Source organism: Xiphias gladius, chromosome 20, assembly GCF_016859285.1.
Source record: "Xiphias gladius isolate SHS-SW01 ecotype Sanya breed wild chromosome 20, ASM1685928v1, whole genome shotgun sequence".
NCBI classification, from domain to species: Eukaryota; Metazoa; Chordata; class Actinopteri; order Istiophoriformes; family Xiphiidae; genus Xiphias; species Xiphias gladius.
Genome location: NC_053419.1, coordinates 1,335,059 through 1,353,623, shown reverse-complemented (window position 1 = coordinate 1,353,623; position 18,565 = coordinate 1,335,059). Strand labels below are relative to the sequence as shown.

At 37.9% G+C, this 18,565-nt stretch overlaps 1 protein-coding gene across 2 annotated transcripts in view; it reads right to left on the bottom strand.

Annotated features, from left to right (window-relative positions):
• The window catches only part of scai (suppressor of cancer cell invasion), a 38,957-nt gene that overhangs the window by 12,438 nt on the left and 7,954 nt on the right, over positions 1-18,565 (bottom strand). For both annotated transcript variants that reach the window (XR_005709695.1, XM_040157556.1), the window contains exons 3-13: positions 16,867-16,962; positions 16,548-16,634; positions 14,710-14,808; positions 14,209-14,305; positions 8,880-8,978; positions 8,614-8,766; positions 5,750-5,851; positions 5,124-5,225; positions 4,053-4,131; positions 1,528-1,627; positions 1,004-1,085 (exon numbers count right to left, since the gene is read on the bottom strand). Coding sequence is in view for 1 of the 2 variants with exons in the window: in XM_040157556.1 (XP_040013490.1) it covers positions 1,004-1,085; positions 1,528-1,627; positions 4,053-4,131; positions 5,124-5,225; positions 5,750-5,851; positions 8,614-8,766; positions 8,880-8,978; positions 14,209-14,305; positions 14,710-14,808; positions 16,548-16,634; positions 16,867-16,962 (1,096 nt within the window). In the remaining variant the exon portion in view is untranslated. The remainder of the gene's footprint in view (positions 1-1,003; positions 1,086-1,527; positions 1,628-4,052; positions 4,132-5,123; positions 5,226-5,749; positions 5,852-8,613; positions 8,767-8,879; positions 8,979-14,208; positions 14,306-14,709; positions 14,809-16,547; positions 16,635-16,866; positions 16,963-18,565) is intronic.

The window sequence follows — 18,565 nt, the reverse complement described above, 5'->3', positions numbered from 1 at the left end:
TTTAAAGGTACAGAAGAACTGAAATATTAACCCATTTACATCTGTAATTCATTATTAAACTATTATTCAACTATTGAGTTCCTGTTGCTGGCTCATCTCCACATTCCCAAACCCTCAGAACTCAGAGGAGAGGATCAGGACACATGATGCCCTGGTCGGTTGCGGAGTACACCACAGTGCGGCTGATCTGCCAAGGATGATGCTAGTTTTCGTCTGGGTCGCCTTTCTCCAATTTTAACCCTGAAAATCTTGTTTCTTTTCATCTCGACCGCATTAACAAAACAAAAAAAAGAAACTGGGGACTGATTAAACTAAAATTAACCTCTATCAAAAGGATGGAAAGAGGAAAGGTTGCAGAAAAAAGTAACAGCATATGGTGATTCTGTAACTGGCACACTGACATTTATTGACGATTTCACTGCTGATGGAAGCAACGGGATGAATGCAGAGGTATACAGAGGTGTGCCCAGATTCAATCAAATGCATCAAAATTCATTGGATTACATTTTATCATTCAGCAGGACAATTTTATCAAGCAGCATTCCATTTGTTTGGTGTCTCTGCCTTTAGTCTGGTCTTTACCAAGCAAAAGCTGAAGGAGGCTGCAGTGAAGCTCTGGGAGAGCATCACTAGGAAAGATAAAAAGTGTCTGCTGATGTCTATGGGTCAAAGACTTCAACCACTCATTGACTGCAAAGGATTTTCCACAAAGTGTTGAATATGAGGATTTTGTTTGACTTCATGTCCAGTTACTTTTGCATCAATAAACCTTGCACCTTGTTAAAAGAGCTATATCTCACACACAGCTCTTTCTATATTGATGTAAACCTACTCAAATTAAAGCTGAGACTTAGTTATTTACTTTTTAATGTAGTATCCATTATTTTAATTGAAATTAATAGTGCTGAAGCACAGAGCCTGAAGAACAAAGTGTAACTGTCCAAATCCTTGCAGTCTGCACTGTAGATGTTTTTTTTCCAGGTAACTTAAACTACTTACATACCTTGTAGGCTGTGCTGTTTGAAGAATCCACAATGACAAAAAGAGGCTTCCGAGTGAAAGGGAATAAGTCCCCTGGATGAAGGCTGCAATATTACAAACAAGTAAATATCAGGAACCTACATTTCTATCCCAACTAGCTCATGGATAGCATCTGCACTGCTAAGATTGTTATTACCACAGAGTGTGGGCAGCACTCAGATGTCAGATGACGGAGATGACGGACACAGACATAGCTGTTATTTGTCAATAGTCTCAAAAAGCAAAAGTAAAACATTTAGTCCATTGGTTTTTTTCTTGGGTTAAGTCAAGCAACTACCAAATAACTGAACACAGGAAGTGGGAGGAATTGCTGGGTACACTTTCGAAGTTTCAACAACCTATGAAAGCTCACATTTTATTATTTGAAATAATACAAAATCTCAATTTTAACTTTTCTAAAAAAAAGTAAATAAAAATTTGATGACATCATAATAAATTTATCAGGCAGAGAGATGAATAATCAACACTCTTGAGGCAGTTTCTCACCAGTGCATTTCTTTCTGGGCTTGGTTCCTCTTCTGCACTGTCTCTCCATTCACCACATCCCGATTTGTATTTGTGAGAACTCCTCCAAAATCATATGGTCCTACAGGGAATGTCCAAGATAAAAGCTTGATTTCATTAACTTGAAAAGACATGACAGACTGTGTCATGTAGATCATAAGTTTCACTGAAACTCTCTGAAACACCAGATATAACTATCTACCAGATGATCTTAGATACTTGTTTAAGAAGCAAGGATACCTGTCGCTATAAATGCGAGCAAATGAGTGACCTCTAGCCTGATTCAAACATAATCTGAATATCCCAGTAGCCTTAAAGGCACCCTGGGGAGTTTTGACCACCAGTACCACTATGGAGAAATGCTTTTACATATGGGTCCTCCATTTATTTGTTCCTGTGCATTCGCACAAGAAAATTCATACACGCACATTTGCATGCAGGTGATGTGATACACATTAGTGCCAATGGTTTCACATTATTCCACTGATCTACAGGTGATGGTAATGGGGCAAGAAATGCAGAAATCCACCGACAAAGGCAGTTAAGAAGAACACTGCAAGTAGATAAATGCAAATTCAAGTTCAAACTTTAAAAAAAAAAAAAAAAAAATCAGCCTTGCAAATGTTTTATGAAGAAGGAAACGCATTCAATAATTGTTTTCGATGACAAACGACCTTTAAATAGAATGACACGGCCTTATGTCTACTTTAATAAATAAATTGTACTGTCATACAAATGGCAGACATGAGTTTGACTAACAAATGTTTTTGATCAATATCAGCTTTTCCTGGTTTTTGTCTTTTTCATTCAGTGATGTTTGCCATCACAAAGCAGCAGTATTAAACATATACTATGGGTAGTAAAATTATTTTGAAAAACTAACAAAACCACTGAAATTAACAACACAAAAGAGAATTTCTGGCAGTATGTTGTAGAACAGCACTGAGCTCAGGTTTTGACACAAGGTCAGATGAATTCGAATCAGCTAGAACTCTAGTAATGTTAACTCTAAGTTAACTAAGTTTGTTGAAGCGTTCAGTTTGTAATTATGTCATCTTGAGTCCCAGTTCAGTGTGAATAATCTGGATTCTCTTTGTATCATAAGTGCTGAAAATTAATATAGACATGTATAAGATGCTACATGACATCTTATGTGTTATGCAGCATCATATGATTACAAGTATCATATAGGATTCCAGCCAGGTAGTTTATTTCATAGCAAGAAAATAAAATATAATTTTTCTGGATGGATTGGATTTTACTAATCGACATAACAGCCACTATATGGTAACAGACTGCCTGTCTGTTCCTCTTGTATTTTAATAGATGGATTTCTGGGTGTCTGATTCTTTAATTTAATTTTAGTGACATTAAAAAGAACAACAAAAGGTGAAAAATTACTATGAGGCTACGCCGTTTTGTTGTAGTGTTTGGTTGTAGTTGTTTTTTAGTTTTTACTTTAATTGCAGTGCATTTAAAAACACAATGTGACTGGACTACTGTGCAGATACTTTAGACTGAAAAGCATATGAGCTTAAATTTTAATTACACAATAAACATAGCCCATGTCAAAATGTGATCAATTTGACATGTACTGGAAATGGACCTATGTTCACAGCGCAGCAGTAAAGAGAAACTTCCGAGAAGGAACATGGAGAAAACACTGTGTACAGTCTGACAGACTGATTGTAACACTGGCTCAGCCTGAGGTGAAAATAAGATTGAAAGCTAAATTGACCAGGACCAGGCTAGTCTGAAGGGATAGGTTTCCATGGTAACTTAGGTCAGACTTACTGAAACCTGCTTTATGAAACAGATCTTCCTAATAATAAGTCTAATTTAATATGCCTAGTTTAGCGGGTATTCTGACTTTATGAAACACCCCTCAGGAGACCAGGAGGTGATGCAACAGAGCTGACACTCTGAGCACAGAGCTTTAACTGGGCTTCGTCTGTCCCACTCCTGACCACAATTTGGCTGTGATGCACTATTTTGCTGTTTGCTGATCAAAACAGGAGAAATTGATGTGATTACTCAGTGTGGATGGGGAGCTTTATGAGAATGACCTTAAAATGTTGGTGTGGAGGCATGTCCTTTTCACATGTAAGCAGTGTTTTCAGGTTCAGCAGGCTTAGTGTGAACGCAGGCTGAGAGGCTAGATGCTGTGCTAAATGCACATGTTTAGCCAGTCTTTGCCTTTTAACTTGTAAATGTATTCTAATATTACATTGTACAATCTTATTTTGTATATATATTCTAGGATCCCTGATTTGGTGCATCACAATTAGTCATTGTACTTACATATCTAAAACAAAATGGAGCAAGGATTAAAAACCTAAAGTATATAGCTAAATGAATTTGCACTAAGAGGTGAGATATCTTTTGTTATTTTGAAAGAAACAGAAACAATTAAAAGAGTTTGGTGGCAAGTCCTGACCTTAAAATTTCATGAATATTACATATGATATTAGAAAAACAAATGTGGGGTCTAGTAAACGGCATTTTACCCTCATAATCTGTATGCCCAGCGGGGAAGACTCCAGTAGCTGACAGGTAAACAAGCAGAACGCTGTTGGCTGGCAATTCCTGGAAATTAGAACAATGAAAAAAAAAAAAAAAAAAGATAATATAGAAAAGTAATGTCGAAATGAAATGATTAAAATAGCAAAAGACCACATGCTGTGTCCCTAAAAGCCGAGGTCCTCACAACCTCACAGTGACAGGGAATATTTGCACTAATCAACAATTTTGGAAATGATAAATAGCAGCAGATAATGTTTAGATACATTAATTTCCCCTCAACTTATTGTGAAGTTATGTAAAAACAAGCTGCATACATGCAAATCATTGATTTATTCGTTTAACTCTTTATTTAAAATTACAAACGGTGGGGCTGTATTTCTGATTTTTGCATAACCTAGATATCTTAGTTACCCTTATTATCTGTCTATACATATAAAATAAATGTTATTTCTGGCATTTACAATTTTACCACTGTCTAATACTCTAAACAGCAACTGTCAGAAAAACTACAACACATCTTCATAATTCCTACTTTGCAGGTGAGAGTGATATAAAATAGTGATGTCACACTCTCTCCCAGGAGTTCTCCTTCTACTGATGAAAGTCAGTGTGGGAACCCTCAAACTCATCATGCCTCTCAGTCGCTCCCTGAGGCAGGAGAGATTTTGGTCAGGAGGGATTAGAGTTCAACTTTCAGCTCAATTCCTAGAAGTGACTCTGAGACGCTGATAAATACAGGCCCCAATAAAATTTAAAATGTCCCGCAGTCAGTAAATTACTTGACTTTGTTACAATTAATGTTCTCTGCGTAAGACAGGACACCCCTCCTTAAAATGTTATTTTATTCTGAAAAGAACCTTTGGATGTTCACATAAAAATAGCAGAGAAAGCTGAGAATCTAAATAGTAACAGTGTAACAACTTCGATAGTCAAGGATGACAGATACTGTATTTTTGACATCTCTTGACAACCTTGCATGTCTAGTAATAAACCATTAACTTTCACCAGTACGTGATATTTAACTCAAAATGGCTATGATTAAAGTGAATACTGACCTTAAAAGAGGCAGACAAGAAAGTAAAAAGCTGGCTGAATGTTGGCTTGTACAGCAAATACTTGTGAGGGTTTTCTCGTTTAGCTGGCTTCTCATTGGGTTCCTGTGGAGATATATTTTATATTATTACTATTCATATTTCAGTTCAAGTTTACTTACTATGTATGACGGCGTAACTGTAACTGGTCTTCTGTTAGGTGAGGGTTTGTCCATTTGTTCATCATGTTTGTCACCCAAAATTAGTCAGACACCACTGGGGATCGATGCAACTTTCGATGCATCTCACCTAGCTCACAATTACAGCATTAATTACAGGACAGCTGTTACAGGCCAAGACATGGTGATATATAGGTATTTTTTACTGATTTGCCCTGAGAGAGGGTGTATCATTTATGAGACACAATATCTTTACTGTTGCTTTGGTGGGAATATTCTGCACTGAATTTTTTGATGCAAATTTAACGTCCTTATTTCATTTGAGTGAAATATAACAGTAAGAAAGAACAGTGCATCATAGCAGCTGGTGGCTTCTCTCTTTATGCTGTAAAAACCTTAGGTCACCAGAAGGTTTGGCAAAAACACCACCACAGGTACACCATCCTAAGACATGATGGACATGACACTCACCAGCGTTCCTTGTTTGGAGGTCTGTGTAGCCAAGTTTACAGGTTCCCTCTCCAAAGCCTGAAGCATGCGGAACATATCGATGGTTAACTCACTGAACTTCACCTAAAAAAGGAGGAAAACAACACTGACGTCAACTAACTGTTGAGAGATCTGTGGAGAGTCAATAATTTAGGCATTTTGCTTTTACTGATGATATAAAGGTAAGGTTTAGTAAGCTCCAATTCACTTTCATAGGGATATAAAACTTTTGGCCAGACAGATATTACAGCCAGCAGAGGGCACAGCAACTACTGGTAGCACCCCCTAAACCTTGCGATGTAGAATGGGTTATACAGTTACTGTAGGCTGTGCTGAGAGCTGAAAGAAGTCAGATTATGTTAGAACAGTAAAATAACACTTGACTGTGTTCTTGGGAAATACTAAATATAAATGTTGACACAGACCTAACGCCAACCAGAAGGTGCTACTTTCAGAATACGACTGAACATTTTTATAAATTACAAGTTCCATACAAAGCTTGTTTTAGTGTTTGGATGTCATCTTTTCATTGGTGTTGTCTCTTCCTGAAAATTCTGTGTGTATTCTGTAAACTGCCTGTGCGTTATAGGACACCATCAAGACACTCCCATAGCCTAATACAACTGTTTATGGGCTAAAATATTCTAGTTTATGTGGTGGGACCCGGAAAAAACAGAAAAAGTCACATAAAGTAAATGTAGGGTGGCACATGAATTCATGTTTACTGTACATTATCCTCAACTGTATGGTGACCAATTACTTAAAGATTTCTTCCCCCTCATACAACTCAGGGGGACAATTTCTTGTCCATCTTGTCAACTGAGCAGAAAAAACAAGTCCACACATGCAATATCACCAGGCTTTCATCAATTTGTGTAAGAAGCTAAATGGGAAAAGTACCCTTTGATAATAGAGTTTCTTCCTCAGACAGAAATTACTTGAATTCTCCATATACTCTTGTATTAAAAAAATATGAAGTATCTGTGATTAAAATTAATAAGTTTCAGGGTTTGTCATTATATTTTGAAAATTTGTCGATGATGAAGATTCTGCTCTGTTAGAGGACAATGACTTGAAAGTGAAGGTCAACACTTTCCTTCCCCATAGTGTTGTGTTAGTGCTGCTGTCATGACCAGTGGGAAAATTCAGACTTGTGTGTCAGACTCAGGAACGAGAGGCACATGAAATGCTGACAGTAAGTCTATACAAGTTGTCAAGCCAAAATACTCAATCAATCAATCCTGTCTTCGTCCTTCTCAGTAAATCGGCGGATGTAGTCTATCAATATGCTGAACAGAATATTAATTTTACATTCATTTTCATTGTTATTATTTTTATTTTAGTTGACATCAGTAACATATTTAAACTCCAAATTCATTAACTATTATAATCCTTTAGTCAATAATTTTACCCAAGTGGAGAAATGCAGATTATCCTGTTTGTGATTTTGTAAATTTCCTTCATACCTTGGGGAAAACTCTAAATTCAAAAAACTTGGTAAATGTGACAAGTTTTCCTAAATCACTCTTCCCTTATGAAGTAATCTGTTTGTATGAGTGCTTCTTGCATGAGGGCTACTGACTCTAACCTACATAAGAAAATGCCAATAAACTACATTATTAACAAGACTAGGTCAAATCCTAGTATATGGCTGGACCACCCTTAATCTGTTTGCTTCTCTTCCACCCTCTGTGCTCACATATACAGTAACTGAATACAGTCAAATTCCCAATAAACCTGTTCTCATTTACATGTTGTTCTTTTTTTTGTCAGACATTGGAAGAAGTATGAAATAGTGACTGAATTGCGGGCCATTAAGACTACATGTTAATCAGCAGTCACCTCCAAGCTATTTTCAAGCTGCTGCTCTGCTCTGCTAAAATCCTGATTTTATAACTGCAACGTCATCTTACAAAATTACCATACACATTAGTTAAAGACAATGGTTGTGCTGTGATTTCAGCTATATTTACTTGTAAAATGATCAGTCAAAGAGAAAGTTAAAAGCTCATTCACGTCTGTGTCAACTGCCGTGGTCAGTTCAGTGAGACACACACAGGCATGCATGTGCAGGGAAAGCCTGACTTCATGCTTGGGGGCAAAACAAGCGACTCTCTTCTATGGAAAGTTGCTAAAGTTTGTCCAGTTTTGTAAAGTTTTGTCCAAAAAGTCGATAATAATAATGTATCGTTAGGTGCTTTTGTGAAGAAAAGTCGCCAAAGGGGTCTGAAACCTCAGTAAATCTAGCGACAAAGGCGCTAAGTTGGCAATGCTGCCTGTAAACGACCCCCTGATGATGCAGTAGAAACTGGTTGTGCCAGTTCATTTTGAAAGAGCAACGGCCAATTGAGGAACTCAGCACTCAGTCACACGGCATTCGGCTGACCAATGGTATAACTTTATCACACACTCAGTCAGTCAGTCAGTCACAGACATTTGCGTCTGTGACTGGCTGGCCCCGGCAAAAAAAATCATGTAATGCTGTTATTTTGTTCTACAATGACTGTTGTCACTATACTACTGGTTGTGATTAGAAATGGTGGGCTAGGACAAGACCTAACAGTTTGTGAAGCAGTACATGGCATGCAGCTTGACTCTATGAGGACACGCATATCAATTAGAAAAAGTTTAAACAACTAATACACTTCATCCATACTGTAGTACAGTAGTGAAAAAGGGGCAATATAAGATGAAACCCAGACAACAGAGCAGTAAGTAATACTGATTTCTGTATTGTTTGTTTGAGAGCTAACATCACACAAGTTTTCTTCAGTAAGGCTGGTCAACAACTGTGTTGATGTGTGTGACGCATTAGGAACTGTAAATTAGAATTAGTGGGTTAAAACCTGGTTGTTACAGTTGCCGATGATTAGTGCATCTGCAAGGACGAGCTGCCCAACCACCATGCCTTGTTCCAGTGGAGGCACACTTCCTTCCTGCAGCCGATTGCTGATGACGATGACAGAATTGTTGTCATTCAGAACTACCACTGGATCTGCCTTTTTTACACAAACAAAAGGAGAGAGTCTGTCTATAAAGATGACAATTTGTATTATGTATGCTAGATAATGAGTCAACAGTTGAGTCGTGTCACATTTGGAGGGTTGTTTACCTCCACAAAAGCTGCCACTTCCTGTAGAACCAGGTTCCACTCCAACTGATCCTCTGTGTTGAATCGCTGTGTGTAATCTTCGATTTCCTCAGATAACTCCTGCAGGTAGCAGACGGGGGAAGTTTGAGATGCGATTAGCAATCTTTAAAAATACAAACACTTTTTTTTTTTTACACTAATGCAAAAGTTTGACTTGTGCTAGATTTAGAAAATAAGGTCTCATACAAATTTCATGAGGGAGGCTATCTTGCCCCACTATTCTGAATTAAGAAAGTGGAAGCTGTGAAAGTTTTTGTTTTGTTTGTAAAGCTAGTGCATTAGTTTCAATGTCTCACTAAAGGATGCATCTCCATTCATTCTTAGAATAACCTTAACAGTTGTTTTATTGACACTACTTCAGGGTCCATTACCAGGTTGGGTACCTGCAAGCAATTATATGTATCAGGTAAAAAATATGTTTATACTAATTCACGGGTAAGGGCATGGGTAAAAATGAACTAAATGCGGGCAGGCAGCGAGTGAAATAAACATGAGAATGAAAAAAATAAAACAGAAAACACTAATTAAAATAAAGGCTAGTTTTTCAAACTTCTAAACCTGCATAATTTTATCAAGCCTAATTAACCGCCATGATTTTTTTTAATTTTGAAGGCCTGTGACAGAACCTTTTACCCCTCAATTCATCATCATTCCAGAACTGAGAATGCATCAGACTGACAGCAATGGGGAGTCATTTTAGATATGTGGACAGATGATTACTGCATAATCGGTTAACTTTGTGTCAATTTGCAGTACATCAACAAATGGGAGCTCACTGATGGAGTATTATCTCACATCTGAATGGGACAGTAAATTACACAAACCAGTGGACAACCTCAGACCAGCCATTACACAAGCCCTGCTTAAATGCAATCTGGATGAGTTTTAAAGTGAATGACTGTGTGTGTGTGTGTGTGTGTGTGGGCCACAGATGAAGAAGAAGAGGAGAATTCTTCCTTTGTTCACCATGCTCACACTGTCAGTTCTTCCACCTGGGCTGCCTAGCCTCAGCCCTCTTCTCTCCCTTAGCATTGACAAGCACAGTATGTGCAAAGATGGCATGAGGAAACTGAAAATGTCATATCCCACCTTCAAAATAGAGAACCCCTTGTCTCACTAACATACTTGGGGAGCCAAGTATGTTAGTGGGACCAAGTGACAGGGAAGCCTGTGGACATGCTGGTCAAACTGACCAGCTTCACCAGGAAAAGCAGGATATTTTGGACATTCAAGTTGTCCCAAGGGCATATTTGGCACAGCTCTCAGGTGTGAAGCCAAGAACCATGTGGATAATGCATTGCAGCCCTGTCTTCCATGGAGAGACTTAGGCCACTATGTATCTGCTCCCAGGCAGACTTTAGCATGGGTGCCTAGGTTGTTGTCATTCAAAGTGTCACATACACAGCCAGAGCGTGTTTGTAAAATGTACTGAGGCAGGTATACTGTAGCTCTACTGAGGCATCTTCCTGTACAACTACTGCTGACATGCTATGAATGGGAAACTGTGATGCACCAGGGCTTAATGTTAATTATCTATGCACCTGTCTTTGTGGTAAACATGGAAAAATAACCAAACAAGAAAACAGGAAATAGCCTTTCTGGGATTTATGCTGGACTCTTTTTTTACTCCTGGTCCACCAGACTACGAGAGATCTCCAGCATTTTGTGGCCTCTCTCAAACTAAACCCTGTGCTCCAGAGCCATAGCATGATTGCAGTCTCTGTGACCATCTGAAAAATGGGCATATTTCCTCACAGAAGGCATGTTACTGGCCACAGTTCTGACCAGAAAGATGATAACTACATATTTCTGTCTGCTTGGCTGGAGTGATGTGTTTGAGGGGAGGACTGTGAATAGGGTTTGGAGCAGTTGTGTCAAATATGGCCATATTAACATTTTCTTCCTTCTCAAGGGCCATCATGTACTGCGGAAAAGGATAAGGATAGCAGGGGTCTGAAAACCTCAGACCCCTGGTTTTGTATGAAACTTTCTTCTTGTGGTTCTTCCTGTGAATCAAATCATTGCTGAATTAGCCTAACACATTCTAAGAGGGTCTACATCGTAGTACATGCCCGAACATAAATTCTTGAGTGCAAGTTCCACCTAGAAAGCTTTGACAGTGGGCCAGTTGTTGTTGTCTGTTGGCTAAACCATGCTAGCCCATGGATATATAGCTCATACAGTGAGTACTGTTGGTATGGTTAACGCAAATGAGAAACCAAGTCTGGACTTGTTTGCTAGTAAGTTACAGCTACTGCTGACAAAAAGTGGAATCATGTTGGATCACATGAAAACTGTGCCAGCACTAAAGTTGGTTTGTGTCAACACAAACAATCAGTGCATCCATTACAGGGCCTGAGCACCACTGTAAGTTTTACTTACAGGTGCATCAGTGAGTCAAGCCTACTCTGTATAAACAGCAAATACAGTCATACAGGTTGCTGTCTGCAACGTTGAATGGACTTCCTCGTACCTGTTGTGGTGTTTGAGTATTTTTACATGTTCACCACAAAGACAGCTGACTGAAATAGGAATATAAAGCTGAAACGGCACTGTTGGCTGTAATAGTCAGTTTACATCAATTATAAATATGCTGCACTTATCTTAATGGATCATTTTGAGTATACCAGTTAGAATCTTTTGTATTACCAATGGAGTATTACTGACATATTGAAATTTGTAGGAGATTTTGTTCTTGACCATACGCATTTTAAAGCCAATGTTTTTTTGTTTTTTTGGTCTTTTGACAAAAATGTATGTTAATTTTAGTCAAATTTTAGTAATTTGATTTTTGTTGCTTTTAGTAAACAAAAACTTAGGACATGTTAGTCATAGTTTTTGTCATGCATTTTTAATTACTATGTCTTCTAAGCATTTTGAGGCTACAACTGTTGCCATCTTTGTTGTGTACAGTACTCTCCACTGCAGAGTAACTGGTCATTATGAAGGTGATTCACTAACTTGTTGATTTCAATTAAACTAGTAACTTCATTGTCTGGGTTTAGCTTGAGAGGAGAAGCTAAAAGGGTAACACGTAGTGATATTTCTTTACCAAACATCTAGAGAAAGACTTAGATGTTTGACTGTCGATATTAATCCTGGAGCTTACTCATTCCCTCGGATAGCAACATGAAAGATAGCTGACTGAAAGTAATGTTAATGTTATCTCCACATCCACAGTACTTGATAATGTGACATTATTTTACCTTATGCCATGTCCACTGAAAATTTGGGATTGTGATTGATCAGAGGGTGTGCATGAACTTTTAGTAACTGGACAGTTTAAGCAGACACCTATGACGTAGGTGTTTCTTTGCTTTTCTAAATTAATGCAGCAGTATTACACTGTACATAAAGACTACAACAGCTGAGCCTCAGAAACAGAGATTGGAGCTGGGATTATTTTTATAACCACCATCCAAAACCGAAAAAAGGATAAACGGCTTCTCCGTGAGGACCATGCAAATGTAATTTTAAATGTATATCATATTTGTCTGAATGTGGAAGTCCGAGGGACAGCTGCAGGATGAGAGGATCACAGAGCAAAGGTGACCAGAGAGGTGGAGAAGTTACAGGTAAGAGTGATGGGGAGAGAGAGGCTCTCTGTTCTTAAGATTGACAGCAATCAGTTAAAGTTCTCTTTCCTGCTTTTTAAACTTTTTTATAAAACTCCTGGCCAATCAAGCCTTGCAGACACCTTACTGTTTAACTAGACGACGGAAAATATGAGGCTCAGGAACCATATTTTACGATGTTTAAAATTGGAGAGTGAGATCAGAATTAGTTATATGTGTAAGTGTAAGTTAACAAAGACTATATTTTGTTTAATTACATATGGTATTTGTTGGCAAGTGGCCATGGTGCAAGTGGGAGAATACCTGACAAGTTGAACATTCTATGATTGTAATGCATTCTGCAGAGGAAAACCACCTAGCCCGCGTTCATCCATTACAATCATGTAACTTACAACCTGATGGGTATTATCTCGTACATAAATGTCGGCATGCCTAGTAAGTGATTTCATAGTTTGTCTCAGCTGTTTTGTTGCTGCTTTTTGTCTAATTTGTCTAATAAATCTGTTTCTTCCAAGAACTGGGAACGTTTGATAACATTTACTGACAGAGACAGAATGTTACTGCGGGCAAGCTGCTGCTTATTAACGGCAGTGGAACTTGTCAACCTGCTAAATGAACATCTGAATATTTCGGACATTTTGAATGGTGGAAGAAACTTAGCTAATCAGGAGCTAGGCCACAGTGTGTGATTCCACCAATCCTTACAGATTGTCAAATAAGACTTTGCATTAAAAAAAGTCATTAGTTAATATGTCCATCTTTTACATTATCATTTCATTTTTATTCAATGACAAAAATTGTAATACCTTTTGTTACCGTTCTTGTTTTTAAAGGTTACTTTTTAATTTTTGTTTTACTCTCATTTTCTTTGTGGAAAATATGTCATCAATGATTATTTTTGAATCATATTTTTTGTTGAAGTAATTAACACTGTTGAAAACATTTTAATGCTGTAATTTTCCAATGGCCAATGAGCTACCATATTTACATTTTTCAAAACAAAACATAAAAACTGTATGTTCTGCATTTCTCTTGTTTTTCCTGCTGTACAGAAACTGTACCAAACCATGACCTCAGACCCAAGGTATGTTCTAAACCGTGAACCTTGTGTACCATTACACCCCTACAATGTATGCATTTTTTCCACCTGCCTCAAGTTCCCAGAATTCGGGAGCATCGCCTGAACCAAAATTTAATTGCTCTTCACTTGCCATCTGTGCCATGGCTTGCAGAAGGGAGGCAGCTCCTCTGCTCCCTTTCCACCATGCAAGGACCTGCTTTCTTCAGTAATAGAGAGTAGCTTTCACTTGGAACTTGGCCCGTGAATACTAAAAGTACTAGGCTGCCACTGAGAGTGCGCATCCTCCACCAGGTCTCTGTATGACTATAAATATAGAGTGTTTGAGGATTGGTGTGCTAATGTGGAGGGAAATCTGTCCCATGATCTAATTTAAGCACAATCTTATCATTCCTACAGGAGTCCAATTCTGTTACTTCTATATGAGGGTGGTGTTGGTCTGTCAGATTAGCTTTACTGGTGTACAGGCGGGTCCATATCCTATAGCGAGACACTGAAATTAATTGTATGAATGCAACATGAAGTGCTCCGGCAACTGGGCGGTGTTTTCATGTACCTCAGGAAAACCAGGGTTGTACAAGTAACAAAGTTTTTGGTCACACAGCATGCTGTAGTCAAAAGAATGTTGCTTCTATACCTTCACCAAAACCTTGACTAGGTCCATCTTGTTCAGCAGTAAACAGACGACTATGTAGCGAGCATAATATCGAAGCTTCTTCACTACTAATTCTGGCCTGATAAAAGAAAAAAGAAAATAATAAGAATTTTGTAGAGTCAAACAAACCCACACTAAAGGACAGGCACATTTCAAGCCATGTTCATTGAGGCTACGGATGACACCTTATGGTTCACTCTTCAATCTGAGGATTATAAATTAGCATGTTTCTGTTTTCTTGCTTACAAATGGTCATCTTATTTTCCTTGCTAGTGTCTATGGCTGAGGAATTTAAATAGTAAGTCTTATAATTCTATTATCTTATTAAATCTATTTCTCTTATTGTAAACAACTCCCATGTTGAGACCCAAATAAACAGTGAAACTATCCTCCTAACCCTATTGTCCAAAAACTATTAAAATGACTCATTCCCACAAATTGCAGTTCACAATATTTTAAGAAAGAAAAGTTACAGGAACTTACCTGTCCTCCTTATTGACCTGAAAATAGTAGGATCGCTGACGGATGGCTGAGTAGAATGAAAAGGCCTCATTCAGGTAACTTGTTTCTGAGGTACGAAGGCTATCAATCAGAATAAAGATTAATGATAAAAAAGAAGATGTTAATATCTCTGGAGTGGAGCACATCTCAAATAACATTTGATTCCGATTACATGCAGCATAAATTAACAAACTTGTGGTTGAAAGTTTTTTTTTTTTAAATCTCTTATTTAATCAGTAGAAAATCCAGAAAGAAAAAATGTTAGAAAAATCGAAGTTAAATTTATGAAACGTGCAGACCCCTCACACACAAAAATCCATGTTGCCTTTCGTTAGCAGCACAAGCCTGACAAATTGCATTTAAAAGAAATTAACCTGTGGAGTTTTCTTGTAATCAAATTCAGTGTTTCTCACCAAATGAATAGTGTGTATCCTTAAGATCTAACAAACATACAGAGTATGAATGTCCCAATCAAGTTTTTTTGGCACCGATCCCAATCCAGGTCCTTTATTATTGTTTATCTCTGGATATTCAGTTCGATCTGTCACTTACATTTTCCTACACGTTAAATAAATATGTTTCTGACATATTGAAATAACAGCTGTAGCCTGCTTAATCTGATAGACCTTATTTTTATACAAGGTACTTATTCTAAATCTAAATACTGAAGATCCTTTTTAAAAAAAATTAAGTCCATAACCTTTAACTATTGATATGATATGAATGAAAGTTTTACTGGGAGACTGCAACTCCTGAAACTGACACGACTGATTCTGTTCTTCCTTCAGAAGGTCTTTGACCTAGCACACAGACGACACCGGCTGCAGAGAGCACACAAACCCGACAACAGACAAGTTTAGATTTGACCTGCCATCAGGTTACTCATGGAATGTTAATGAGTGACAGCTAATATGACCTGCCACTGCCGCTGTTTGTAATTTTAACCAGTAATAGTGATGGTCAACGACAGCTAAAAAGGAGAAGCTGCTACTTTAACGTTTCGTACACTGCTGTTTGTAAATGATAATTAGCTTCAGAGCTTAGTGAATCCATACATTTTGTCAATCTCAGTTTCTGAGCTAAGTGTGCCCAAATAAATTTTCACATTCACCCAATCTAATTTTCACACTTATATATAGTGGAATGCTGCTCTCTAGAGGAATGTATATAGATTGTCTGCATGCATCTGTATGACTATCCTTGTGTGTGTGCACGAGATACAGACAAAAGGGGGACCTGCTCCACAGCGTAACTGAAGAAGAGTAATTTCCCACGTGGGGTGTCATGTTACCATGATTTCCTGGGATAGATTCCAGCCCAGGACCTTTGCCCCATATTTTTGGCCACCCTACACTGAAAACTATCTACAGACGAGGCAAAAGAAAAGATATGATATGATACAATACGATATGCTTTGTCCCCTTAGGGAAATTTTTCTCGACGGCACATCATATCACATTAGGTTTCAGTACACTTCGAACCCCTGGAGGAGCCAGGGATCAAAGCACCGATTAATGGACAACCAGCTCTACTGCTCTACTGTGAGTGTGTCTGTGTGAATGGGATGTATGAATGTGTGTGAGACTGGGTGAATGTGGCATGTAGTGTAAAGCGCTTTGAGTAGTCGAGAAGACTAGAAAAGGGCTATATAATTGCATTCCATATACTGTATATTATAGCATGACTCATGGTATGGGCCAGGACTACATCGGGTGGTAATTACACCTTTTCTCTATTATCAATACATGTCTATAAAAAGACAACTGTGAGACAGGGACAACAGTTGGTGATGTGTGTGGTTGAGACATAGTTTGACTTACTAATAGTGGTAGTAAAGCTGTCCAATTTTGGATGCAACTTCCCCGATCTGCCATCTCTTCAAGCCGTACCGACTGTCCAAAACCTGCCTGTCAGTTAATACAAAAAATACAATACTGAGCACTAAACAATGATATAAATCAACCAGAGTGTGACAGAACATCTGGGGAAATCACTGACAGTCATCACTAATTATAAGTGCATCTTTCTTTGTGTTAATGAACTGAGAAACATATATAGTGCTGTGTTACAATTTGACCCCATTTAGATTCATTTGCATCATATGTGATGGCATGATAAGGGATAAGAGATAGAAATAACCTGTGCTGCTGCTGAAATTTCCACAGTTTAGTGTAGACGTCAAACGTCCGTCCAAAGTAGGACTGCCACTGCTTGTGTCCATACTGAGGAAGGTCTCTGCAGCAAAGAGCACAATTAAGAACAGAGGATAAGAGAAAGGAGAAAGAGTCACAAACATAACATCTTTGAGTGCTATCATTTTGCAAACAATCAGAGTACAATAAAAGAGACAGTCAATGGTCCTGGTGCTTTGGTTCCTCAGAATGTCAAACGTTTCAGTTTTCTCTGACACTTTAGACATGATCACAGTGAATTAGTGGTTGGTGGGAGGGGAAAGGGTGGTCGATTGGACGGCTAAACAACATTTTTTGTCCTGCTCTTCTATGATAAAAAAAAATTTTTTACAGTTATGTAGCAGGTCAGACTGCTGCATAAGACAGCTAACCATTGCTGGCTGTCATAGTAACACATTTCAGTACATGATTTTTCCAGGCACACAGTGGTTAGGATTTGCGACTGTTAGAGAAAACTCTGGAAAGAGTTATCACTGTTAAGAAACACCAATACATCTCAATCCTCAGACTCTGAGACGACTGACCCTGGGCTGACTGTAAGAACTGTAATCACACTTAAAACTATTGGCTTACTGATTTTTATGGATAGGGGAAGGTACATATCCCACATCAGATTACCTCATCTAGAAGAAAAAGAAACTGTGAAATGCAGCAATGATACCAAATGAGCTCATACTTAGCAGCTCCCATCGTTAATTTTTTAAATCATGGTTTAGTTTAAGTTCAATATTTAGCTAAATCTGCACAGTGACATAAAACAAATGACCTCTATTCTGAGTTAAATCATTTTTTGTGTGTTTTAAAAGAGTAAAAGCATATATACAGTTAGGTCCATTAGTGTTTAAAATTGACACCATTTTCTTAACTCTGCCTCTGTACACCAGCACAATATTTCATTTCTTTGTCTTGAGAAGCTCTTCGGTTGCTTTCACAGTATGTTTTGGGTCAGTACTTCCAGTCTTGACTGTATACTTTCCTACTTTCAACATATTCCTGTCTTCTAATATTCTATACAAATTCTCATTTCATTAATGTCAATAAAATCTATACAAAGTCCTGCCTGTCCTATGTTCTACTTCCTTACATTATTCATAGCATGAACGTACTTCGAAAGACCACCTCATGTGGCCCTATAGCAACCTTGTCTAACTGAATAATTTATTGATGAAAAGATGGTTTCCATGTCACATGTATTTGTGTCACATTTTATGATCACTATAGGAGAAGATGGAACAGCCAGATGGATTTTAGGCAGTGCTTTGTTTGCTGTGACCACTTGGTTCAAATCAAAGCCCAATGTTCACTGTAAAAAAAAAAAGAAAAAAAAAACACTACTGTAGATAATTATGAAAAAAAAAAAATTTGTTTCACAATTTCAATCATTTAACATGGGTCTGAATTTGTGAGCACTTTAAAATGGGCGCTTTGAGTTGATGATCAAGTCATTTTGTCAGTGATTCAAACATGATGAGAACACAGCAATTCTGACTTATACAGCACAAACTCAGCATGTCACTCTCAGCTCAGATAATAAGCAGAATGTACCAAAATCAAGGTGACATGGTAAAACAAGGGAGCAGTGGGTGGATGGATATTTATCTAATCTACTATATCTAGTAGAAAGCAAGACTCTTCTAAAGTCTGGC